The 27,574-nt window shown below is 44.7% G+C and overlaps 2 protein-coding genes across 3 annotated transcripts in view; one reads left to right on the top strand and one right to left on the bottom strand.

Moving 5' to 3' along the window:
• The window catches only part of LOC308329176 (coiled-coil domain-containing protein 40-like), a gene marked incomplete at its 5' end in the record, with an annotated part of 16,159 nt that extends 9,110 nt beyond the window's left edge, over positions 1-7,049 (bottom strand). The window contains 9 exons of the mRNA XM_080783379.1: positions 377-559; positions 773-1,016; positions 1,975-2,096; positions 2,346-2,468; positions 2,945-3,102; positions 4,445-4,664; positions 4,885-4,968; positions 5,348-5,547; positions 6,956-7,049. Of these exons, the coding sequence (XP_080639505.1) occupies positions 377-559; positions 773-1,016; positions 1,975-2,096; positions 2,346-2,468; positions 2,945-3,102; positions 4,445-4,664; positions 4,885-4,968; positions 5,348-5,547; positions 6,956-7,049 (1,428 nt within the window). The remainder of the gene's footprint in view (positions 1-376; positions 560-772; positions 1,017-1,974; positions 2,097-2,345; positions 2,469-2,944; positions 3,103-4,444; positions 4,665-4,884; positions 4,969-5,347; positions 5,548-6,955) is intronic.
• Positions 7,050-8,271: 1,222 nt separating this feature from the next.
• On the top strand, positions 8,272-25,922 carry hsf2 (heat shock transcription factor 2). Of its 2 annotated transcripts, XM_080783269.1 has the most exons (14): positions 8,272-8,551; positions 10,542-10,650; positions 10,805-10,935; positions 11,578-11,699; positions 12,339-12,414; positions 13,054-13,115; positions 15,052-15,115; positions 16,404-16,507; positions 19,153-19,244; positions 20,190-20,391; positions 20,672-20,759; positions 22,036-22,105; positions 23,394-23,537; positions 25,747-25,922. In XM_080783269.1, exons 1-14 carry the CDS (start codon positions 8,417-8,419, stop codon positions 25,914-25,916), a joined length of 1,569 nt encoding a protein of 522 aa, XP_080639395.1. In that variant the 5' UTR covers positions 8,272-8,416; the 3' UTR covers positions 25,917-25,922. The 2 variants fall into 2 exon arrangements, with proteins under 2 accessions (XP_080639395.1, XP_080639396.1); XM_080783270.1 differs by lacking the exons at positions 8,272-8,551; positions 10,542-10,650 and adding an exon at positions 10,708-10,737.
• Positions 25,923-27,574: the final 1,652 nt, after the last annotated feature.

Below are 27,574 nucleotides of genomic sequence, written 5' to 3'. Positions count from 1 at the left end.
AGTTTGCGACCCCCCCCCCCCCCCGAGGGGTCGCGACCCACGGGTTGAGAACCCCGGAACTAGACTAAACACTAACACATTCCAGGTGACTAAAATGTGACTAAAACTAACTGAAAACCACTCAAGAGAAAACGACTAAAACTAAAATTAAAATGTGCTCTGGTTGAAAAGGACGGAAATAACTAATTAAAAAAAAACTGAACTAAAAGTAAGCGTTGTCACAAACTCGCTCAGAACAGAATTAGAAAAGAATATAGAAAAAGGTAAAAATCTAAAGTAAACTATAATGTAAGATCCCAAACGTTTATACCCTTAAGGTATACTACCGGCCAATCACAGCGCGTTCTCTTTCCGGTTAGTCGCAGATCTTTAATACCTTGTCCTTGCGGAGAGCGGCCATCTTGGAGCACAGCTGTTTCCTGTGCTGAGCCTCCTTGCTGTGAGTCACTTCCTGTTGCATCAGCTCCACGATGCGATTGGTCAGATCCACACACACGCTGCTCTGCCGCTGCAGCTGATTGGTCAGGGCGCCAAGCTCCGCCCCCTGCGACGCGCTTTCCTGCAGCAATGGACACGACAAACCATTTAAATTCACTAAATATTATTAATTATAAGCTATGACTAAAACTATGACGAAAAGAAAATATAAACTAAGCTACGATAACTATGCACAGTAAAACAGTTTTACTCTTAAAACTGTTTTACTCTTAAAACTCTGGCGATGACTCTGATTCTGTAAAAAGGTTGAAATGTCATGGGTCTGCTGCAGTACCACGTTGAGCCTGCGGAGGTCGCCCTCGGTCTGGTGCAGGGTGCGGGTGTAGGTGCTGTAGCCGGCCTGCAGCGCCTCCTGCTGGCCCTGGCTGTGATCTATCTGCCGCCTGGTGGTGACGCCGGCGAGCTGCGCTCTCCTCAGCTGCGCCGTGAGAAGCTCGTTCCCCTCCTGCTCTTTGATCAGCGACCGGTTGACGCCTTCCACCTCCCGCTCCAACAGCACCACCTGCTGGTGGGCGGCGCTGGAGGAGAAAACGTTGGAAATTTTACAATTAATCATTTTAATCATTAATTAATAACACATTGTCTGCTGTTGACGTATAAATACACGTTTTATGTCGCTTTATTATGGATCTGAAACGGCACCGTTAAAAACTACATTTAGCCCTGATACAGTGGGACCTGATAATATTGATATTGTTCCGACCACGTTTTTTCTCCCGTTCCGATTCCGATCATTTGAAAATGATGACGTGATCGGCCCTGATTTCCGATCACGTGATGGGATGGGGTCAACCCCACCTTAAACACGAGACGCACAGACACACCCATCCTTTATGCTTCTCACCACAGTTAAATATGGGTGGGGCTACATCACAAACAATCATTTTGGGGGCCTCCTGTGTGGAGGTGGAGGTTTTCCTCACCTTAGGGGCTCCTGTGTGGAGGTTTCCTCACCTTAGGGCCTCCTGTGTGGAGGTTTCCTCACCTTAGGGCCTCCTGTGTGGAGGTTTCCTCACCTTAGGGCCTCCTGTGTGGAGGTTTCCTCACCTTAGGGCCTCCTGTGTGGAGGGTTTCCTCACCTTAGGGCCTCCTGTGTGGAGCTGAAGGTTTCCTCACCTTAGGGCCTCCTGTGTGGAGGTGGAGGTTTCCTCACCTTAGGGCCTCCTGTGTGGAGGTTTCCTCACCTTAGGGCCTCCTGTGTGGAGGTTTTCCTCACCTTAGGGCCTCCTGTGTGGAGGTTTCCTCACCTTAGGGCCTCCTGTGTGGAGGTTTCCTCACCTTAGGGCCTCCTGTGTGGAGGTTTCCTCACCTTAGGGCTTCCTGTGTGGAGCTGAAGGTTTCCTCACCTTAGGGCCTCCTGTGTGGAGGTGGAGGTTTCCTCACCTTAGGGCCTCCTGTGTGGAGGTTTCCTCACCTTAGGGCCTCCTGTGTGGAGGTTTCCTCACCTTAGGGCCTCCTACATGGAGGTTTCCTCACCTTAGGGCCTCCTGTGTGGAGCTGAAGGTTCTGTCCTGCTGCTTCATGTCCAACAGGCTGCTGTTCCACTGCTGGAGCAGCTGCTTCTGTTCCATCTGGAGAGAGACCATCTCCATCTGAGCCTGTTAACAGACGCACGCGCACGCACACACACACGCACGCACACAGGCACACGCACAGACCACTTGAGTTGATTTGTTAGAGCACTTACTTTATGACGTAAATAGTCTGCGGTTGTTTAGAGTACTTTAGGGAGTACTTTAGAGCCAGCCAAGTCTATGGACTTTGATGTTTGTTTAGGGAACTAAATTGCGACGTACGACGTCATGTGGCCGATATGAATACAGTGTGATGTCATAGTGATGTCATACCTCGGTCAGAGCCTCCGTGGCGTGGTGTGTTTCTTCTTGTTGTGTTTTCAGCTGATCTTCATGAACATCAATCTGTTCCGTCAGTCTGTCCAGATCTCTGGTCAGTCTGTCCACATACACATCCTGTAGGAGAACATAGCACATATGATGTCACATCCTGTAGGAGAACATAGGACATATGATGTCACATCCTGTGGGAGAACATAGGACATATGATGTCACATCCTGTGGGAGAACATAGGACATATGATGTCACATCCTGTAGGATAATAGGAAATATAGGATTATATATGTATGGATATTATAGGATATATATATATATACGCAGACCTGCGTTTACCTGTCTGTGTAGCCTATAGACCTGTCTGCGTTTACCTGTCTGCGTGTACCTGTCGGTGTAGCCTACAGACCTGTCTGTGTTTACCTGTCTGTGTAGCCTACAGACCTGTCTGTGTTTACCTGTCTGCGTTTACCTGTCTGTGTAGCCTACAGACCTGTCTGTGTTTACCTGTCTGCGTTTACCTGTCTGTGTTTACCTGTCTGCGTTTACCTGTCTGTGTAGCCTACAGACCTGTCTGCGTGTACCTGTCTGCGTGTACCTGTCTGTGTTTCTGCGCGGCCGCCTGGCTCTTGTCCTGCTGGGCTTTCCGCGAGGCGTTCCTCATGGCGCTGACATCCGATTGGACGTCAGCGTTCACCTGCTGCATGTAGAGCAGCCGACCAATCATGTTGTCCATCTCTGCCTGGAGCTGGGACACTGCGGACCAATCAGGGCTCTTAATTTATATCATACAATGGGCCCCGCCCCCATCTGCCACACAATGTGGCCCGCAAGTTAATTCATTGATATATTATTTATTTCAGCTGTTACAGTTCAAAATGAATGACCTCAGTCTATATTAGTAGCTGAATGACTAGTATTAGAATTGTATTTTTTTAATATCTTTTCTTACTGTCCTGTAATTGCATTTAAGGTCATAATGTTAACATAAGTATAGCCTATAACTAAATGAATTTGAAATTAAAACTAGACTAAACACTAAAACATTCCAGGTGACGAAGATGTGACTAAGACTAAATTAAGTTTCATTCCAAAGACTACGACTAAAATAAAATATAAATAAAGACTACGACTAAACTAAACCATAAATGTTCTGCCTAAAACAACAGTGGAGGATTTGGCGTTTACAAAGATCTCCACTGAGGTCAAGTCTCCGTGTGGTCTGGTGTGTAATTTTGGTGTTTTTTAACTAGGCATTATGTTGTACTTTAGCTATTGAAAAATAGCAGATCTACAAGCTCATAGATCTGCTATTTTTTGAATAATGGTGAAAATGTGCCTCAATTCTCAGAGACCACAGAAGACATTAAACCGGTGGGTCAAACTGAACAACCAATATGTCAGTTTGAAGCATATGACATGAAAAAACAAAAGAATATTAAAAGAAATCCAATGGCAGCCCCTCAGTCAAATTTGGTCACAGAATGTTTGAGAACGACTGACATAGAAACATGAGTTTTTTTCAGAAAACTTTCCGGACTTTAGAAGACATTTGTAGAATCAATCGTCCTCAGGTCTAAACGTATTAAAGAGGTTTGTGGCGGTGTTACCGTGATCCTCAGGTCTAAACGTATTAAAGAGGTTTGTGGTGGTGTTACCACGATCCTCAGGTCTAAACGTAATAAAGAGGTTTGTGGCGGTGTTACCGTGATCCTCAGGTCTAAACGTATTAAAGAGGTTTGTGGTGGTGTTACCGTAGGTTTAAACGTATTAAAGAGGTTTGTGGTGGTGTTACCGTGATCCTCAGGTCTAAACGTATTAAAGAGGTTTGTGGCGGTGTTACCGTAGGTCTAAACGTATTAAAGAGGTTTGTGGCGGTGTTACCGTAGGTCTAAACGTATTAAAGAGGTTTGTGGCGGTGTTACCGTAGGTCTAAACGTATTAAAGAGGTTTGTGGCGGTGTTACCGTGATCCTCAGGTCTAAACGTATTAAAGAGGTTTGTGGCGGTGTTACCGTGATCCTCAGGTCTAAACGTATTAAAGAGGTTTGTGGCCGTGTTACCGTAGGTCTAAACGTATTAAAGAGGTTTGTGGTTACCGTGGCTCCTCTCCTTGGCCGCCTGCCGGGCGGCGCTGTCGAAGGCCTTCTTGGCGTCGGGCAGCTGGTCCTGGGTCTGCCGGCGGTGGCGCGCGGCCAGCGCCGCCGCCTCCCGCTGCCGCTCCACGCTGACCTGGGATCTGCTGAGCTGCTCCTGGACGCCGTACAGCCGCTCGCCCAGCTGCTGTCTGCGCAGAGCCTCCGCTCGGTCCATCGAGAGCTACGAGGAGGAGAAGAACGCAGACACCATTCAGGGCCGGGAACGCGTTTGTGTCGCCTTATTTATAGCTTTGTAGGGCCTTTCAAACGTGAAGCGATATAACACGGACTGAGTAGAACAAAAATGCTGCCATTTTATCATAATCCATAAAGTGAGGACCAATTATGTGAAGATAGGTTGAAATGTGCTGAAGTGGTCCTTTATATCTGTGAATTCTCACCTTCTCCTTCAGCTCCACGTCCAGGCGTTCCAGCTGCTGGAGGAGATGTTTCTGTAGGGCCTCCTGGTAGCGTCTGACCAGAGGCTGGGAGAGAGAGACACACATTAATACATGGAGGAGATGTTTCTGTAAGGTTCTCCTGGTAGCGTCTGACCAGAGGCTGGGAGAGAGAGACACACATTAATACATGGAGGAGATGTTTCTGTAAGGTTCTCCTGGTATAGCGTCTGACTAGACTTAGCAGAAAATGGGCCTCGGTCCTAACTGGATTACCATTTAGACCTGAGGAGGCACCTTTGTCACCTTACAGCTTTTAAACATTACAGCTGTTGGAAAATAGCTCTACAAGCTCATAGGTGCAGCGCTATGAGCTTGCAGATCTGCTATTTTTGAGAAACCGTGAAAACGTGGTGCAAATCTTTGAAGAGAAAGAAAGAAAGAAAGAGAAGATGGATCTACTAACATGTTCGGGGTCCAGAACTATGAGATCCTCCTGATCTTCTGTCATCTGTGGATCGACCAATGACTGATCTTCTGTCATCTGTGGATCGACCAATGACTGATCTTCTGTCATCTGTGGATCGACCAATGACTGATCTTCTGTCATCTGTGGATCGACCAATGACTGATCTTCTGTCATCTGTGGATCGTCCAATGACTGATCTGCTTAGATGAGATGAGATAAGATTATTACATTAGATTACATAAAATAAGGGCATATTTTCTTTCTTTTTACCCTCCCAAATGTTGTTGCCAAAAAACACATTGTCTGTGACTTACGTACAGTGAGGAGCCCCCACCGGGAGGACATACTGTTGTATCCTATACTGACTCACCTGTCAGTGAGGAGCCCCCACCGGGAGGACATACTGTTGTCTCCTATACGGACTCACCTGCCAGTGAGGAGCCCCCAACGGGAGGACATACTGTTGTCTCCTATACGGACTCACCTGTCAGTGAGGAGCCCCCACCGGGAGGACATACTGTTGTCTCCTATACTGACTCACCTGCCAGTGAGGAGCCCCCACCGGGAGGACATACTGTTGTATCTATACTGACTCACCTGTCAGTGAGGAGCCCCCACCGGGAGGACATACTGTTGTCTCCTATACGGACTCACCTGCCAGTGAGGAGCCCCCACCGGGAGGACATACTGTTGTCTCCTATACGGACTCACCTGTCAGTGAGGAGCCCCCAACGGGAGGACATACTGTTGTCTCCTATACGGACTCACCTGTCAGTGAGGAGCCTCCACCGGGAGGACATACTGTTGTCTCCTATACGGACTCACCTGTCAGTGAGGAGCCTCCACCGGGAGGACATACTGTTGTCTCCTATACGGACTCACCTGTCAGTGAGGAGCCTCCACCGGGAGGACATACTGTTGTCTCCTATACGGACTCACCTGCCAGTGAGGAGCCCCCACCGGGAGGACATACTGTTGTATCTATACTGACTCACCTGTCAGTGAGGAGCCCCCACCGGGAGGACATACTGTTGTCTCCTATACGGACTCACCTGCCAGTGAGGAGCCCCCACCGGGAGGACATACTGTTGTCTCCTATACGGACTCACCTGTCAGTGAGGAGCCCCCAACGGGAGGACATACTGTTGTCTCCTATACGGACTCACCTGTCAGTGAGGAGCCTCCACCGGGAGGACATACTGTTGTCTCCTATACGGACTCACCTGTCAGTGAGGAGCCTCCACCGGGAGGACATACTGTTGTCTCCTATACGGACTCACCTGTCAGTGAGGAGCCTCCACCGGGAGGACATACTGTTGTCTCCTATACGGACTCACCTGTCAGTGAGGAGCCTCCACCGGGAGGACATACTGTTGTCTCCTATACGGACTCACCTGCCAGTGAGGAGCCCCCACCGGGAGGACATACTGTTGTATCTATACTGACTCACCTGTCAGTGAGGAGCCCCCACCGGGAGGACCCTTATAGATCTTTCTAAGTCTTGAGAGCGTGAAATGAAACCAAGTGGACCTGCTCGGGTCCATTTGGACCCCCTGGAGACCCTGCAGCGACCCACAGGTCAAGAACCACTGCATGACCACTGACCGTAGCTGATTGGTGCAGAGAGGACGCCACCGTTGATGTCATCAGTGATGTCATCAGCGATGTCATCAGTACCGTTGTTGTTAGACACATCCATGGTTCTGTCACTGAAACACGCACGCACGCACACACACACACACACACACACACACACACACACACACACGCACGGACGCACACACACACACACACACACACACACACACACACACACACACACACACACACACACACACACACACACACACACACACAAAAGGTGACGTCTGCTATTTTATAAGGATTTTTATGCATTTCATAGATCTGAGAACTTGTTAAACGGCAGATAATATATCTGCATAATGATACTTTCTACTTGTAGGCTTTAAGTACATGATATATATATAAATATATATAAATATATACTATTTATTTTACAGATACTGTAGGGCCTACACTAAGTACATTTACTATGATATATATATACTATTTACTGTTACAGATACTGTAGTAGGCCTACATTAAGTACATTTACTATGATATATATTAATACTATTCACAGATACTTTAAGTACATTTGGATGACAATACTTTTGTACTTGTTCCCCATAAGTAAATTGTAAATCCCGAACTTTTACTTAAACAGAGTATTTTCTACATCGTTGAGCAATTTGAGTAAAAATATGAGTACTTCTTCCAAACATCCTAATCTAATAATTATGCTGATGTAACACAAAACCAGGGCTCTGCAGCTCTCTCTCATTACATGTAGCTTTTATCTGCTGGAATCGGATGCTAAGTTAATTAATTGTATAATAAGTGATCAATTATATTGGAATCGTCTAAATCATCGATTTCGAACACAAAACTCACCTCTCTCTCTCTGTGTGTCTCTCTATATCTCTCTATCTCTCTCTCTCCGGCGGTCTCGGCGTTTGTGTCTCGTGTTGCTATGGTAACCAACATTAGAAACCGCTGTTACACTGGACTTGGTGACGCGTCCAAAGCTGTGACCGCGCGAGGGCGTTGTTCCCCCGTCCCGTTCCTTCACGGCCCCCGTTCGTGTTCGTTCATTAAAAAAAGTGTGACAGATAATTGTTATGGAATGAACTGAGTTTTTTTTTTATGACACACGCACGCATGCGCGCGCACGCACGCACGCACGCACACACACACACACACACACACACACACACACACACACACACACACACACACACACACACACACACACACACACACGTGACGTGAGCTGGGTGGGAGGGGGTCTTCTCCTGTCTGGACCAATGGGCGTGGATTGGAACAGGAAGTATTGTGTGTGTGTGTGTGTGTGTGTCACACAGCTGTGCGAGTGAGTGTGTTTGCGTGTGTCCGTGGAGAGAAAGTGGCTGCGCATCTCATTCTCATGTTGACATCTTCATCATCATCATCATCATCAAAACGGCTGTAAAATAAAAAATAAATCCGTTACAACGAGGGCAAAAAATGGTCACCAATAATGTGACTATGATGAAGCAGCAGCAGCAGCAGAATTCCTCCTCCGCCGTTCCAGCCTTCCTGAGCAAGCTGTGGACCCTGGTGGAAGACGAGGAGACCAACGGGCTGATCTGCTGGTCTCAGGTCTGTTTTACTGTTTATTAACTATAATATAATATATATGTTTATGATCTGTGGACCCTGGTGGAAGACGAGGAGACCAACGGGCTGATCTGCTGGTCTCAGGTCTGTTTATTAACTATAATATTATAACTTATCCTTCATTATAAGATCATTTAAACCGGATCATTAATGATCTGTGGACCTTAGACGACTCGGACACCAACGGGTTAATCTGCTGGAGTCAGGTCGGGTTATACAAGAATAACATAATTTAAATATCATTATACTAAATGCTCTGATATCTGCTGGAGTCAGGTCTGTTTAGACAACCATAACATCATTTAAATATCATTATACTAAATGCTCTGATATCTGCTGGAGTCAGGTCTGTTTAGACAACAATAACATCATTTAAATATCATTATACTAAATGCTCTGATATCTGCTGGAGTCAGGTCTGTTTAGACAACCATAACATCCATAACATCACCCCCATAACCCCTCACTGTATATATACTTTTTTCCCCTTTTCGCTTCCTATATGATGAATTCCTGTTCTGTTCTTTAACTACATAGAAGTGTCTATTTGTTTGTCTCTAAATGTTTTGATGAATTGAACAATGTGGACCCTGTTGTAAACAAGTGTAAGGCTTAATTGGGTCGTCCACTCACAGTTAACAGTCTTTGTATTGAGTTTGTGCTTGAAATGTACTGTAATTCTGCAAACTGTTAATAAAGATTTCAATCAATCAATCAATCAATTTAAATATCATTATACTAAATGCTCTGATATCTGCTGGAGTCAGGTCTGTTTAGACAACAATAATATAGCATTATGACTAGTTATGGACCAGAGATACATTTATATAACATCATTTAAATATAATCATGATCTGTGGACATACGTGGGATACTAATGCAATTGATCTGCTGGTGTCAGGTTAGATAGATAGATAGATAGATAGATAGATAGAGAGATAGAGAGATAGAGAGATAGATAGATAGATACTTTATTTGTCCTTTCGGAAATTGGTTTTGTAAACACTACAGCATGCAGAGGAGAAGTCCTAACAGAACCATCTAAACACTACAGCATGCAGTCATAACAGAACCATCTAAACACTACAGCATGCAGTCATAACAGAACCATCTAAACACTACAGCATGCAGAGGAGAAGTCATAACAGAACCATCTAAACACTACAGCATGCAGTCATAACAGAACCATCTAAACACTACAGCATGCAGTCATAACAGAACCATCTAAACACTACAGCATGCAGTCATAACAGAACCATCTAAACACTACAGCATGCAGTCATAACAGAACCATCTAAACACTACAGCATGCAGTCATAACAGAACCATCTAAACACTACAGCATGCAGTCATAACAGAACCATCTAAACACTACAGCATGCAGTCATAACAAAACCATCTAAACACTACAACATGCAGTCATAACAGAACCATCTAATCACTACAGCATGCAGAGGAGAAGTCATAACAGAACCATCTGAACACTACAACATGCAGAGGAGAAGTCATAACAGAACCATCTAAACACTACAGCATGCATAGGAGAAGTTAGCCCTGGTCCAATGCTTACAGCGAGTGTCTCTCTCTGACGCCTTGTGGAAGTACCTTCCACAGCCCACTGGTCATATTTCCACTCCCGTGCGCTGTTTTTCTAATACCAGCAAATAAACAAAACGACGTAACCACTCACCGAAACAAAGCCTGCTAGACCTTAAGGTAAAAGTCTATTCTCGAACCTGGGAAGCATCTCAGGTCCCCAGTTTCTCTCTAAAATGCACTTTGTGTCATTTTAATAACGCAATGTACCCTGAATTTACCGGGCAGAGTCATTTCTTCTACTATGGCCGCGCCGATCTGGCTGGATTCATTTTATTTAATGATTAAAATAGTGCATATAATCTTCATTCAATCATCTTATTAATGCTGTTAACCCTTTAATGTTATTAATGCTGTTAACCCTTTGTGTCACCAGGAGGGGAACAGCTTCCTGGTTCTGGACGAGCAACGCTTTGCCAAAGACATCCTGCCCAAGTTCTTCAAACACAGCAATATGGCTTCCTTCATACGACAGCTGAACATGTGTAAATATTATTATTATTATTATTATTATTATTATTATTATTATTATCACAGCAATATGGCCTCCTTCATACGACAGCTGAACATGTGTAATTATTATTAATATTATTATAATTATTAATAATATTATTATTGTTGTTATTCTTATTATTCCAGATGGCTTCCGTAAGGTGATGTCATGTGACTCGGGTCACATGGTGAAGCAGGAGAGAGACGGACCGGTGGAGTTTCAACACCCGTTCTTTAAACACGGACAAGATGACCTGCTGGAGCACATCAAGAGGAAGGTAACCCCTGACCCCTGACCTCTGACCTCTGACCCCTGACCCCTAAACCCGTACTTTAATACGTGTTCACTTTAAAGAGACAAGGACAAGCTCTCCCGGAGTCAGACTACAACTGCTTTATCCCATAGTTGGAGCGGTGGGCCGTTGCCATGGGAACCGGACCAATGTTAAACGCTGCGGTGGGACTCCACCATTATATTATGTGTGTGTGTGTGTGTGTGCGTGTGTGTGTGTATGTGTGTGTGTGTATGTGTGTGTGTGTGTGTTCAGGTTCATTTATTTATTTGTTTGTCCCCGTGGGGCGATTTGGTTTACAGCAAGGCACAATAACACAGGCAGGTAACGTGAAACACAAGAACACAGTAAAAAAAGGCACATAGTACACATAGAACATTAAAACAGGACGGCAGCGTTCAAGGTATCAGTGTATAACATTATAATTCATAACTTTTCCAGAACAGTTGTATAGATAATTAATATATAAGTGAGTCAGGTCACGTGACAAGTTACCTCCTCCTATATCGGCATTTAGAGCCTGGATAGCTACAGGCACGAAGGAGAACTTATGCCTGCTCTCCTTCGTGTGTGTGTGTGTGTGTGTGTGTGTGTGTGTGTGTGTGTGTGTGTGTGTGTGTGTGCCAGGTGTCGTCCACCCGGCCAGGTGAGGATAGGAGACAGGAGGATCTGACCAGACTGTTGACCAGCGTCCAAAACGTCCACGGGAGACAGGAAGCAGTGGACGCCAGACTAACCTCCATGAAACGGTTAACACACGCACACACACACACACACACACACACACACACACACACACACACACACACACATAGTTTTTCTCTATATGGAGAGTCTTAAGATCGTCTCATATAAGCATTGTGGTCCAAAAATGTCTTGGACATGTATTCAATTCATCACCGCTGTCCACCAGCCAGGAGAATGTAGTTTATATAAATGTGAGTTTTGTAGTTTGGTGTGAGGCTTTTGTAGTTTTGTAGTTTGGTGTGAGGCTTTGTAGTTTTGTAGTTTGGTGTGAGGCTTTTGTAGTTTTGTAGTTTGGTATAAAACTTATTTATTTAGCATTGCCTAATCCCAGTGATGTCTACTAATAACAGCTAGGACTTTAAATTAGCTGTGTGTTCTGTTTCTATTAAATGTGGGAGTATTTGTTATAATTTATATTCTCCCATATCTTATTTTAATTGTATCTATTATAATCTGTATTCATTTTAAAAGTGCACTGTTGCACTCTGTATTTGTTTTTATTCTGTAAAGCCCTTTGAATTGCCTAGTGTGTATGAAAGGTGCTATATAAATGAAATTGCCTTGCCTGTTCTGTTCTGTAGTTTATAAATACAGTTTGTAGTTTGTACAGTATATGACGCTGTTCTGTGTTCGTCCACTAGGGAGAATGAAGCGCTGTGGAGAGAGATTTCTGATCTGCGGCAGAAACATGCTCACCAACAACAGCTTATTAAGAAGGTATTTATTATTACAATAATAATAATAATAATATAATTAATTCTTCACAATAAAGGCACTAGAGTGCCAGAGGATGAGGCAGATTTTACTCTGAAAAGCCCCGCCTTCCGTCCCCCCCCCCCCCCCAAAGACAACTGGGAGGGACTTCAGACGTTCCACTGTCACAACAAACTCTCACAACGAACCATGTGGCAACCCAGATTCGGCACAAACGAGGGACTACATTATTTTCGCTCCTATGCCACGGAAATGTGGAACGCCCTACCAACAGTCATTAAGACACGCGAATCCCTTGACTCCTTCAAAAGCCGCTCTCAAAGGGAACCTACGGACGGCTGCGATTCGAATCTGGCCCCCGTAAAATCTGAAGGGAAAATAGAATAAAATCAGACCTCGTCTGAAGTGCGTGGTGCAACAGCGCCCCCTGGCGGTACCCTAAACATACAAAGGGACGGACGGACGGACATTGCTGGTTCTAGGAGTGGTTTCACCACTCAAAAAAAAAGAAAAGAAAAGACGTCTATACACGTCCAAGGCACACCGAGGTTTTGATTACACGTCCTCAGCATAATTAGCGTTAATAATGTAAACATGTATATATTCTAATGATGTGTAAACATATATTATATTTTTTTCCAGCTGATTCACTTCATCGTGACGCTGGTGCAGAACAACCACATCCTCAACCTGAAGCGCAAAAGGTAATATCTCTGGTGGGAACAGGTGGGACCAGCATGCCAACTATGGCTGCAAAGATTCATCCATTAATCGTAATCGAATCGATTATTCAATTAGTTGTCAACAAAATAAATTACCAGCTCAGTGGCCTTGTGGTTAGAGTGTCCGCCCTGAGACTGGGAGGTCGGGGTTCGATCCCCGGCCGGGTCATACCAAAGACAAAAAATGGGACCCAGTGCCTCCCTGCTTGACACTCAGCATCAAGGGTTGGATGTCCCTGCGACATACTAGCGTCATGTCCAGGGGGTGTACTTGTACATCAAGCTGCCTCACGCTACAGAAACAGGAGATAGGCTCCTGCCCCTATGGGCCTCATGGCTACAGAAACAGCTGATAGCCTCCTGCCCCTATGGGCCTCATGGCTACAGAAACAGGAGACAGGCTCCTGCCCCTATGGGCCTCATGGCTACAGAAACAGGAGACAGGCTCCTGCCCCTATGGGCCTTATGGCTACAGAAACAGGTGATAGCCTCCTGCCCCTATGGGCCTCATGGCTACAGAAACAGGAGATAGGCTCCTGCCCCTATGGGCCTCATGGCTACAGAAACAGGAGATAGGCCCTATGGGCCTCATGGCTACAGAAACAGGAGATAGGCTCCTGCCCCTATGGGCCTCATGGCTACAGAAACAGGTGATAGCCTCCTGCCCCTATGGGCCTCATGGCTACAGAAACAGGAGATAGGCTCCTGCCCCTATGGGCCTCATGGCTACAGAAACAGGAGATAGGCCCTATGGGCCTCATGGCTACAGAAACAGGAGATAGGCTCCTGCCCCTATGGGCCTCATGGCTACAGAAACAGGAGATAGGCCCTATGGGCCTCATGGCTACAGAAACAGGAGATAGGCTCCTGCCCCTATGGGCCTCATGGCTCGGCAAGGCTACTACTTATTTTTGCAATTTATCACAGGTGATTTCCATGCACTTAACCATAGTGTCTCCACTGTTGAGTGTAAGTAAAGTAAAAGAGAAGTAATCCTTCTCTCGTCCCTTACAATCTGATGATAGTTGCACAGTAGTGACTGCAAAGCAAAATATGACACATAACGATTATAAATCAAGAACAAGAACAATATTTATTTTTAAATGACCTACTGTATTTGAGTTCAGAAGAGTTACTGTTCCTTCTAGACTGACACATGTGTAGCTATTCTTTAATCTAATGTATGCAGTCACAATAAGCCTAAAGACACCATGAGTTGCTTTAATTAATTTAGTTTAGTTTAATTTAGTGCTATTTGAATAGCAGCCTAATCAGCAGCTAATCAAATGACATTTTATATTTTTAAGGTGATAGCTAAAATAAGTGTCATAAATAATCCGATTAATCATTTAATCGTTTAAATGATCGGCAGATGAATCGATGATGAAAACAATCGTTAGTTGCAGCCCTAATATTGCCAACACTATTCCATGTGACAAAGTTCTGCCTTATAGACACTCAGTAAACGGTCTGTTCTCCTACTGTGTATGTCCTTTATGCAATCATTTGACTGTTTATGAGGACATGTTTTTGCGAACGCAGTGAGCACTTACTATGAGACCTAGCAGATCATGTCTGTCTGTCTGTCTGTCTGTCTATGTGTGTGTGTGTGTCTGTCCCGCTATCCAAATATGGAGTGTGTTGCATCAGCAATCACTCAGCTCCATATATGGGCACAAAAGGGGCCAGTTCCACTCAGCTCCATATATGGGCACAAAAGGGGCACCATATAAGGAGTCCCCAAAGCAGCTATACGTCCAAAACCCAAATATGTACGAGCTGCGTTCGCTTCCCGCGTTTGCGCGTCTTACTCGTATATATATATATATATACATACGTTTTGTTCGTGTGTGTGTGTGTGTGTGTGTGTGTGTGTGCGTGTATGTGTGTATGCGTGTGTGCGTGCGCTTTCTTCCAGACCCATCCTGATGAACAGCAACGGAAAGAAATCCAAATTCATCCATCAGATCTATGAGGACCAGGTGAGTTTCACACATTCACTGATTTGGGGGCAGCGGTGGCCGAACGGTTTGCGGAGCGGTTTTGATATCGGAAGGTCGCTAGTTCGTATCCCCGGACCGGCACGTTAAAATTACCACCGCTGAAGTGCCCTTGGACAAGGCATTGAACCCCTACCATGAAATGTTCTATGAGCAGGGCCTGGCTGTAAACAAGTTATTGAGCTTAGTCCAGTTACCCTGGGTAAACATAGTACCTTTCCTTTCCTTAGTCCAGTTACCCTGGGTAAACATAGTACCTTTCCTTTCCTTAGTCCAGTTACCCTGGGTAGACATAGTACCTTTCCTTTCCTTAGTCCAGTTACCCTGGGTAAACATAGTACCTTTCCTTTCCTTAGTCCAGTTACCCTGCCGGGTAAACATAGTACCTTTCCTTTCCTTAGTCCAGTTACTAGTCCAGATAGAGCGGCACATCTGCTATTTTTTTTTAAAACCGTGAAAATGTGGCTCAAATCTTTTGAGTATATATATTGTTACAGAGTGAACGTTCTTTAACTCAAATTGTTGCTTCTAAAAAATAAATAAAACGTAAAGCTTACCTTCCTGGTCTAGTGTTGACATGGTCGATATGATATGACACATTGGAAAGAAGCAACACAAAAGCAGAGTAAACTAGAATGCTATCTGGCCCTAAACAGAGAATACACAGTGGCAGAATACCTGAGCACCGTGACCGACCCAAAACAAAGAAAACCCTTAACTACGTACAGACTCAGTGAGCACACAGTCTCGCGATGGAGAAAGGCCGTCATAGGCAGACCTGTATCCCGAGAGAAGACAGACTATGCACCCACTGCACACTAAATTAAGTGGAAACCGAGCTACACTTCCATCTGTCCATTGTGTACCAAGACATCAGAGACACATACTTCCCACAGATTACAACCACACACGGAGATTTTGAAAACATGACCAATGACAAAAAACTCCCATATCTGCTGGGCGAAGTACGACAATGTGCAAACACAGCAGCAAGATTTGTGAGTTGCTGTGATAGGAGAAGGATATCAAATGGAACACAACCACCCTAAAGACTAATCATTGTGTATATTCCTGCACTATACCTGCATCGAGTGATCTTGGTACATAGAAGTTGATCTATTGAAGATTCTGACCTTCAAATGTACATCATTTTTGTTTTGATTGTATTGCTGTATTGTTGTATTTTTCTTTCTGCTTTGGCAATGTAAACGTACGTTTTCTCGTGCCAATAAAGCCCTTTGAATTGAATTGATATGTTTCGTATCCTAAGATAACCGATGACGTCATCATTTGCGACGTGACGCAGCAGGGGGAGGAGCCGGGAGGCGTGGCCGATGACATCATGGAGAGCACCTTGAGGGTCCTGGAGGAAGGGTGAGACGGTTTACGCCTGTCTGTCTGTCTGTCGGTCTGTCTGTCTGTCGGTCTGCCCTGGAGGAAGGGTGAGACGGTTTACGCCTGGAGGGATGACAGAGGGATGCATGAATAACTTATAGCAAAACGATATTTATTGCGAACGCAATGAGCACTTACTATGAGACCTAGCAGATCATGTCTGTCTGTCTGTGTGTCTGTGTGTGTGTATGTGTGTGTGTGTGTGTGTGTGTGTGTGTGTGTGTGTGTGTGTGTGTGTGTGTCTGTCTGTCCCGCTATACGTCCAAATATGGAGTGTGTTGCATCAATACGTCCAAATATGGAGTGTGTTGCATCAATCACAAACAAATCACTCAGCTCCATATATGGGCACAAAAGGGGCCAGGTCCACATATACAGTAACAGCGGGACAGACAGACAGACAGATAGACATGATCTGCAGGGTCTCAGCTGCGTTCGCTTCCCGCGTTTGCGCGTCTTACTGGTTGTATGAGTGGGGACTGGGGAGTCAATGGAGGGTATTGCAACTCTAGATTCATCCCATTATTTAAAAAAAAAATCTAGAGTTGCAAATTGCAGCTATAGGTCTATGTGTGGTCCAGCCCTATATGCATATTCTTTTTTTTTTTAAACAATGTATTTATTTTCCTTTTTTACACACAAATAACAATACAAACATACAGAAAACAACAATGAACATTACAAGACAATACAATTACTAATATAAAGAAAGCAAAACAATCTATATGCATATTCTAATGCAAACTTCTTAATACTTCCTAAGGATAATATGAGCATCAAAGCAATATTTAGATACTTTAAAAGATATATATATTTAAATAGCCGATCTACTAGCTCACAACGTGTTGCGGAGGCGACACGGTGTGAGCTTGCAGATCAGCTATTTGTTTAACATACGACACGCCGTACGGCGAAGCATACGTCGGTGCAAAATAAACAGTGTAAGTTGTTTTACTGCCCATTATATGAAGAATTAAGACATGTATTATTTTGTAAAATGACAACCATCTGTGCTGACTTTTTCTGGTTGGAGGACTATGAAAAACTGGAATTTTGTTTTAGGAAAGGTACTTTTGCTTTGGCAGACTTTTTATGCAGGTCGTGGGAATTAAGGCAGAATGTTTTGTTTGTGTAAAAAAAAAAAAAAAAAAAAAAAAAGGGAATATCAACAAAACATATCTGTTTATTGTACACAATGCAATATTGAAGCAATGATATGGTGTGTCCTGTAAGCCCATGTGGGCTGGGCGCCTTTGGTGCACGACACAAAAATAAAGAAATCTATCTATTTATCTATCTATGTACACTACTCGACTTTACGATAATGAGGGACAGCATGTCGGGACACGCTGTCGTCATGTTGATGAGCTTCATGTTGTGCAGCAGCAGTGCCGGTCCGCAATGCTTTGCACTCCCTTTTGCCCACTCCACTATTGTTATGTTAGTTATTAATTATTACTTGCGCAAGCAGAGCGCGCAAGTAATAATTTCGCTTGGTCTCTTCAAAGTGACAGCCGTCTTTTTCAACCGTTTTTATGTGTATGCAAATCTGTGCCTGGTTTGCTGGGACCAGATACCACATTACGTCATCACTGAGAGCTAGTCATACATATACACACCATGTACTCTGGTCCCAGCTCTCAACGCTGACGTAATGTGGTATCTGGTCCCAGCAAACCAGGCACAGATTTGCATACACATAAAAACGGTTGGAAAAAAACCTGCTTATCAAAAGCCGGGTGACTGAAATGATATTTATCCCTGTATGAAAGGTGCCGTTCTTATCGATGCTGACGGCATAGTTTGCACCACATCTCGCTGCGCTCGGCATTAGTTCGGAGCCAAAGCCGACATCATCCAAACCACTTTTCCGCAAACACACGTTCTCTGTACGGTTCAGGTGGTGGTTTCGTTCGGCGTCTCTTCGGAGTTGGTGGTGGTGCTGGAACACCAAAATAGTTACTTAATGGTGCTTTTGCTTCTTGGACATTTTGACGAGAGTTTGGCTGTAATACTGTAAGAATAATGTGTCGCGTAAATGTTTCTCTGTAGTAAACTCCTGTCCTCCTCCTCCCAGTAGCAAGCAGCATGCATGGATTTGGAATCCTCCCTCGTTTGAGTAAGGACGCGCTGTGATTGGCCACAATGGCCAGTGCACTCTCGCAAGACGTGCTGTGATTGGCCAGTTAGCCACTTTGAGTGCAGGCAGTCGGTGGGAAATGCTCTCGCCACAGAATGTACTCGTATTCTGGCCATAATAAATAATCATTCTGGGCGGCCCCGCCCCCGGCTGTTGGTACGCAGAAGCGCTTCCCGGCGCTTGATTGACAGCTCATTTTGAATTTTGACGACGCATGCGCACTGGCGCACCACTTATGTGCAGCCCTGGTTATGTGTGTCACGGTGTACCGTAGAGATGTGTTACTAGGTGTTATGTGTGTTATGGTGTCCCGTAGAGATGTGTTACTAGGTGTTATGTGTGTTATGGTGTCCCGTAGAGAGGTGTTACTAGGTGGTATGTGTGTTATGGTGTCCCGTAGAGAGGTGTTACTAGGTGTTATGTGTGTTATGGTGTCCCGTAGAGAGGTGTTACTAGGTGTTATGTGTGTTATGGTGTCCCGTAGAGAGGTGGAGGTGTTGGAGGTGGGTCTGGAGGAGGTGGAAGCAGAAGACATGGACGCTCCTTCACAACCTCCTGAGGACCTGGAGAGGAGAGGTATGATGACGTCACCATTACATCATCTAGAGCAGAGCTATGACATCATCACCATTACATCATCTAGAGCAGAGCTATGACATCGTCATTACGCAGAGGAGTCGCCCCCCAAAAAAAAAGATAGAATAAAGTCAAAAGTGGAATTAAATATTCATATTAAAACTGGCAGTTATTCTGACCATCCGATCGGTTGAAATACGGTAGGCTCTCCAGCCGTGCTAAAATGAGCATGACGGCACAGCTAGCCGTTAATAGAAGATTTGAGGACGGATTCATGGCGTTAGAAATAGCATCAGTTTGCTGCTGCTTAGACAGAGGTTCGTCAGGGCAGCAGCATTATTGGCTTAGAAATTGACAAAAAAGTTACAAAATTAACAAAAACCTTCCAATTATAAATGTAATTTTTGTTAAATAGCCATACTTTTAAACTCTAAATACTACAGCATGCAGAGGAGAAGTCATAACAGAACCATCTAAACACTACAGCATGCAGAGGAGAAGTCATAACAGAACCATCTAAACACTACAACATGCAGAGGAGAGGTCATAACAGAACCATCTAAAGCATTATGTTATACTTTAGCTGTTGAAAAATAGCAGATCTACACGCTCATAGTGCGGCACCGAGTGCCGCGCTACGAGCTTGTAGGTCTTGTAGGTCTGCTATTTTTGAAAACAACGTGAAAATGCGGCACAAATATTTGAATATATATTCTTTCAGAGCGAACGTTTTTAACTCAAGTCTTTGCTTCTGGGGGGTTCCTGAAACAACATATTTTCAGAAGGGGGTCGGCGGCCAAATACATATTATTTTTGGGGTCCTTGACATGAAATATTGAGCACCTACTGATGCGGAAACATGAGGTATTTCAGAAAACCGTCAGGATCCAACTGTCTACAGCAGATCTACAAACCCCCCCTAACCCTAACATGTCATCCTGACAGCCCTGGAGTGCAGCTCATCTCTACAACAGATCTCCAAGCCCTCTAGCAGCGCCCTACAACAGATCTCCAAGCCCTCTAGCAGCACCCTACAACAGATCTCCAAGCCCTCGGGCGGGCTGGTGGCTGAAGACCCGTTCAAAATGATGGAGTCCATCATGAACGAGAGCGCCGCCATCTCCCAGAACATCAGCCTGCTGGGGAAGTAAGTCCTGTGCTGTACTGTACTGTACTGTACTGTACTGTACTGTCCTGTCCTGTGCTGTGCTGTGCTGTGCTGTGCTGTGCTGTACGGTCTAGAATGGGTTAAATAAATTTGCTAACGTCTATATTGGGGAAAATGGATGGGGAGTTTATTTCCTCGTCGTTCTGAAAACCTTGTTTTGTGTTTTAATCTTGATGATTATGGCGTTTACATCTCATGAAAATGTAAAATAGTCATAATGTTATTAATTGATATAATGTTATTCTAAATGTGTCCACAGGGTGGAGCTGATGGATTATCTGGACAGCATTGATTGTAGTCTGGAAGACTTCCAAGCCATGTTGTTCTGTAAACCCTTTACTGACGAGGTAATGGAACTGTGTGTGTGTGTGATCTTTTTTATATATTTTTTATCCCACGATTTTGTAACACATTTTTCACCCCTGTGCCAATCATCTAATGTGATCCTGGGCTCTACACACCCTCCGCCAACCTGGGGAGAGCAACGGACTTAACTCATGCTTCCTTCATGCTTGAGTGTCCAAGTTGCTCCTTTACACCTGACATGGGGGAGTTTCCCTGGTTGGACGTAGCGCGTGGAAGGAACACGTTATTCCAACCAGTTCCTTTCCCCTCCATCAGGCGCCCCGGCTGGCCAGGGGGAGGCGGTTTAGAGACCAGGATTACTGCATGTTTTTGTGAGGGTACCTACCCTAGGGGACACGGGGAGAACATGCAAACTCCACACAGAAAGGCCCTTTCGCCAACCCCGCCTTCGGGTATGGGCACTGATGACGCAGAGGAGGGAACATGCCGCCAGCACCCACAGTGCCCTGAGCGGGAATCGAACCCAGGACCTTCTAGCTGTGAGGCGACAGCACTACCAACTGTGCCACCGTGCCCCCTATAGTGTGTGTGTGTGTGTGTGTGTGTGTGTGTGTGTGTGTGTGTGTGTGTGTGTGTGTGTGTGTGTGTGTGTGTGTGTGTGTGTGTGTGTGTGTGTGTGTGTGTGTGTGTGTGTGTGTGTGTGTGTGTGTGTGTGTGTGTGTGATCATAAGTCATGCAGTCTGGAGAAGCTCTGATCTTGAGTTGACAGTGTTGGGTCTAACTAGTCCTTACCCAACACCACATCCTCTACTGTGTTGGGTCTAACTAGTCCTTACCCAACACCATTTAACCCCATTTAGACCTGAGGACAATTCTACAAATGTCTTCTAAATCCTGACAGTTTTCTGGAAAAAAATCAGTCGTTTCAAATCAGGTTTTTCATGTCAAGGACCCCAAAATTATGAAATTGGCCGCCGACCCCCCATCTGAAAATATGTAGTTCCAGGAACCCCCCCCAGAAGCAAAGATTTGAGTTAAAAAAGTTTGCTCTGAAATAATATATATTCAAAGATTCGCGCCACATTATCACGATTTCTCAAAAATCGTGAGGGGGCGCTGTTTCTCAAAAACAGCATCCATACCAGTAGGGGCGCTGTTTTGCCAGAAACAGAGAGAGAGATAGTATTAGTGCTGCTCTGTTGCCTGCTAATGAGAGAGAGAGAGAGAGAGAGAGAGAGAAGATGAGGGGGGGGGGGGAGAGAGAGAGGGGAGTTGCACCACTCAGTTCACACGGGTGTGATTGTTTTTCTCCTGCAGGACTTTGTGGTTTCTAAGGACGGCAGTGAGCAGCTGACCAGAGACCGCTTGGACACTGAAGACAACACAGGTCAGGGTTCAAACTGTGACGAAAACATGTCCGTCGACTATCTTTCCTCACTGACGTAAACTTAATGGAAACTAAATTCAAGCTAGGCTATGATGACTAAAACTACGAATAGACAATTTCGTCGACAAATTAACCCATTTTGGGGCGGGAACCCCTTTTGTTGGTGTTAGCATTATGTTATGCTTTAGCTATTGAAAAATAGCAGATCTACAAGCTCATACATACGAGCTTGTAGGTCTGCTATTTTTGAAAAATCGAAAACTGTCAGGATGTAGAAGAACATTTTTAGAATCTGATCTCAGGTCGGAATGAAAACTGTCAGGATGTAGAAGAACATTTTTTGAATCTGATCTCAGGTCAGAATGGGTTGAGACTAGACTAAACTGTTAGGAAGAAGAGACTAGTGGACAAGAGAGTTATTCTGTGGGTTTGACGACTGCTACCGTTTTGACTGGGCAGCGGAAATCTCACGTCCGTTTTTTATTTAATTTTTAATTTTATAATTAAAATCCGAACCGGAGTGCGTAGATCAGTGGTTCCCAAACTTTATCGTGTCAAGGACCCCCAAATCAACATCTATTAGGCCACGGACCCCCCATTTGAAAACATATGCCAGTGACCCCGATAAGGGAGGGTTTTTACGGCTCCAGCAGTGATTCCGAAACATATTCATTTCAAGGACCCCCCCAATTTCACACGCATTTATATTGGTCCATTTGGTTCCATTTGTACACTCTCAGAGTTACAGACCCATAAGGGTCCATTTGGTTCCATTAGTACACTCTCAGAGTTACAGACCCATAAGGGTCCATTTGGTTCCATTAGTACACTCTCAGAGTTACAGACCCATAAGGGTCCATTTGGTTCCATTAGTACACTCTCAGAGTTACAGACCCATAAGGGTCCATTTGGTTACAAATTATCATTTAGCTGCGTCCCCCCTCGAACTCCCTCAAGGACCCCTGGGGGTCCCCGGACCCCACTTTGGGAACCAGTGTATTAACCCATTCTGACCTGAGATCAGATTAAAAAAAACGTCTTCTACATCCTGACAGTTTTCTGAAAAAGCTATGTTTCTATGTCAGTCGTTCTTCGATTAAAAACAAAACAGCAGACCTACAAGCTCATAGCGCGCCACTCGGTGGCGCGCTATGAGTAGATCTGCTATTTTTCAATAGCTAAAGCATAACATAAGTGCTAATGGGGTTTCCGCCCCAAAATGAGTTAAAGAACCCGTCAAAACCCCGATCTGGACCGGAAGGTGTGGAACGTAACGTTTGTCTTCCAGACAAGCAGCTGATCCAGTACACGCACTGCCCCCTGCTGGCCTTCCTGGACGCCGGCAGCAGCAGCATGCTGGAGCCGCCACAGACCTCCTGCTCCACAGTGCCCTCTAGTGATGACATGCTGCTGCTACACTCCTCCTGCCAAGGTTGGGGTTTGTTTTCATTATTGTTTAGTTTTTTAGTTGGTTTTGACTTATTTATTATTTCAATAAATTCGGTTAGTTTTAATTCTCTTTTAGAGCGGGTTTTGCTAGTTTTTTATTTAGTTTTTTTATTTTTGTGACAACGCTTAGATTTAGTTTTTAGTGTTTATTAGTTTTAAGTGTTTGTTTTTAGTGTGTTTAAGTATTGTGTAATACAAACTCTAGAAAAGATAGCATTTTAAAAAGGGAACATTCAGTTACATATTTAGCTTATGAATAAATTGACAGAAACTAAAACTTAAGCACATTTTTGTTTTATCATTTCAGTCAGTTTTAGTTAGTTTTGTAAACACAATACAGTTTCAGTTTAGTTATCGTTTTTCCTTTCCTTTTCTAGTTTATATTTATATAAATGTTTTATTAACCCATTCTGAACGGGAACCCATTTTGGTGTTATAGCATCATGTCGTGCTTTAGCTATTGAAAAATAGCAGATCTGCAAGCTCGTAGCAGACAGGCAAATCGACCAGTGACAAATAAGCTTCTAGGAAATTATTTGAATGCAGATCTAGCGGCCCCTAGATGTGTCACAGAGACATTTTTTATGGGATTCAAAATAAAATATAAAAAAATATATATATATATAATATTATTATGAAATACACCATGGATAGCTCCTACACAGTGTTACACACTTCAGCACCATGGATAGCTCCTACACAGTGTTACACACTTCAGCACCATGGATAGCTCCTACACAGTGTTACACACTTCAGCACCATGGATAGCTCATACACAGTGTTACACACTTCAGCACCATGGATAGCTCCTACAATGTTACTTCAGCACCATGGATAGCTCCTACAGTGTTACTTCAGCACCTTGGATAGCTCCTACACAGTGTTACACACTTCAGCACCATGGATAGCTCCTACACAGTGTTACACACTTCAGCACCATGGATAGCTCCTACACAGTGTTACACACTTCAGCACCATGGATAGCTCCTACACAGTGTTACACACTTCAGCACCATGGATAGCTCCTACACAGTGTTACACACTTCAGCACCATGGATAGCTCCTACACAGTGTTACACACTTCAGCACCTTGGATAGCTCCTACACACTGTTACACAATTAAGCACCATGGATAGCTCCCACCATAGTACATTTAACACACCTACATTCCTTGAATGCAGAATGCGGCCCCATTCTTTCTGGGATAATAAATCAAATTAAAGTGTGTGTGTGTGTGTGTGTGTGTGTGTGTGTGTGTGTGTGTGTGTGTATATAGACCGATTCCGTAGCGGTTTCATGGTCGCAGCCTACGTATTTCCTGTAGGCGGACTCGACGTAGCTGCGGGTTTAAACCCTCACCAGGCGCATCTCTTCCACTACAGTGAACGGCAGTGTGACTGATGTTAGTTTGCCTCAAACTTTACTCCTTTACCTGCTTTTTTACTAACACTAACATTACAAAGATGTCCAGAACATCGGGATGAACCTGTGTAGTTTATGGCTGCTCCAACAGTAGTGGCAACATAAAAAATAAATAAATACGGAATGTCAAAATATCCACCGCGGTGGCTGAGACCAGAGCCTTTGAGTAATGGTTGAGACAAAGCAGTGAAAGGTCCTGAAAGATACATAATTTCAGTCTTACCCAATACCCAATCTTTCTGTTTTATGAACACAAGGCTGCTGTATTTTATACCTCATACTAAGCATTTAAAGTATGAGGTATAAAGTACAGCAGCCTTGTGTTAATAAAACAGAAAGATTTGGTATTGGGTAAGACTGGCGTTATGTATCTTTCCCTGCTTCGTCTCAACCATTACTCAATGGCTCTGGTCTCAGCCACCGCGGTGGATATTAGACATTCCGTTTTTGTTTTTGTTTATGTTGCCACTACTGTTGGAGCAGCCATAAACTACACAGGTTCATCTCGATGTTCTGGGCATCTTTGTAATGTTAGTGTTAGTAAAAAAGCAGGTAAAGGAGTAAAGTTTGAGGCAAACTAACATCAGTCACACTGCCGTTCACTGTAGTGGAAGAGATGCGCCTGGTGAGGGTTTAAACCCGCAGCTGCGTTGAGTCCGCCTACAGGAAATACGTAGGCTGCGACCATGAGACCCGCTACGGAATCGTTCTATATATATATATATATATATATATAATATTATTATAAACTTTTTTGTTTGTTCCTCCAGCGCCCCCCAGTGAGCTGCTGGAGGAGGAGGAGGAGGAGCCTAGCGCGGCGCCTCGTAGCTCCGCCCTCGTCCGCTTGGAGCCGCTGAGCGAGGCCGAGGCCAGCCAGGACACGCTGTTCCACCTGGTGGCGCTGGACGAGCAACAGCACCCCCTAGAGGACACCTTGTGAACTGTCCCCCTGGAGGACACCTTGTGAACTGTCCCCCCCCCCCGACCCCCTCTAGAGGACACAGTGTGAACTGTGTCAGTGTGGCATTAGCATCAGGCTAGCGTAACAGAGCCGATACCAGACAAATAACGAAGCCTGGCTCACGCAACGATAAACGGCAGTGAATATCAGACCTGCGAGATCACTTGATTTGATTTGATTGATCAATCAATCAATCAGATTTATTGTTACTTCCACAAATATACACTGGGCACACAGGGGAGAAAAACACCGTTCTCCATGGCTCATGGTGCTTCACATTTAAAAACAATAGACACATTAAAAAGAGGCAAGGCCTTGTTAAAAAAACATTAAGAAGATAAAAGGAGCAGAGTGCATGTGTGTAAAGTGCTATTCATCCCTCCTTGGGGGCAATATGTGGCGAGTGTTCAGAGTCCTGATGGTTTGGGGGAAGAAACTGTTGGACAGCCTGCTGGTGCTTCCTCCTAGGCTCTTGAACCTCCTACCAGATGGCAGGAGTTCAAGGAGATGGTGGGAGGGGTCGGTCATAATGTTCATGGCCTTCCTGACACAACGGTCCGTGTATATGTCAGCTATGGGGGGGAGGGGGACACCTGTGATCTTCTCACAGCACTGTGTGTGGGCTAGTAGGTGTGCTGTTATTCACATCACTGTGTGGGCTAGTAGGTGTGTTATTCACATCACTGTGTGTGGGCTAGTAGGTGTGTTGTTATTCACATCACTGTGTGGGCTAGTAGGTGTGCTGTTATTCACATCACTGTGTGGGCTAGTAGGTGTGCTGTTATTCACATCACTGTGTGGGCTAGTAGGTGTGCTGTTATTCACATCACTGTGTGGGCTAGTAGGTGTGATGTTATTCACAGCGCCATGGTTGGACGTAAGAATGACTCGGCCTTAATTCTTTCTTTCCCACGTCTGTATATATACGTACATCAACGCTAGGGGGTGTCATATCCCATGTCCGTATATATATATTATATATATATATATATATATATATATACATACCCCAACGTGGGGTGGGGCGGTGGGGCCCACCTCTCCAACTATGGGATTGAAAATATAATCACGGTGACAAGAGAGCTTGTCCTTGTATCGGTGGATCTTCAGTCTGACTCCAGGAGAGCTTGTCCTTGTATCGGTTTTGTATAGTATGGTTATTATTTGGTTACTTTTTTATAGTGCATTGTAACAGGGATAGACTCCATCTCCCAGAGGGCATTGTAACAGGGATAGACTCCATCTCCCAGAGGGCATTGTAACAGGGATAGACTCCATCTCCCAGAGGGCATTGTAACAGGGATAGACTCCATCTCCCAGAGGTCTATAGGGCATTGTAACAGGGATAGACTCCATCTCCCAGAGGTCTATAGGGCATTGTAACAGGGATAGACTCCATCTCCCAGGGGTCTATAGGGCATTGTAACAGGGATAGACTCCATCTCCCAGGGGTCTATAGGGCATTGTAACAGGGACAGACTCCATCTCCCAGAGGTCTATAGGGCATTGTAACGGGGACAGACTCCATCTCCCAGAGGTCTATAGGGCATTGTAACAGGGATAGACTCCATCTCCCAGAGGGCATTGTAACGGGGACAGACTCCATCTCCCAGAGGTCTATAGGGCATTGTAACGGG

The sequence above is a fragment of the Protomyctophum bolini genome (genome assembly GCF_963924005.1).
Source record: "Protomyctophum bolini genome assembly, chromosome: 15".
Lineage (NCBI taxonomy): Eukaryota > Metazoa > Chordata > Actinopteri > Myctophiformes > Myctophidae > Protomyctophum > Protomyctophum bolini.
This window is presented reverse-complemented; position numbering and strand designations above follow the sequence as displayed.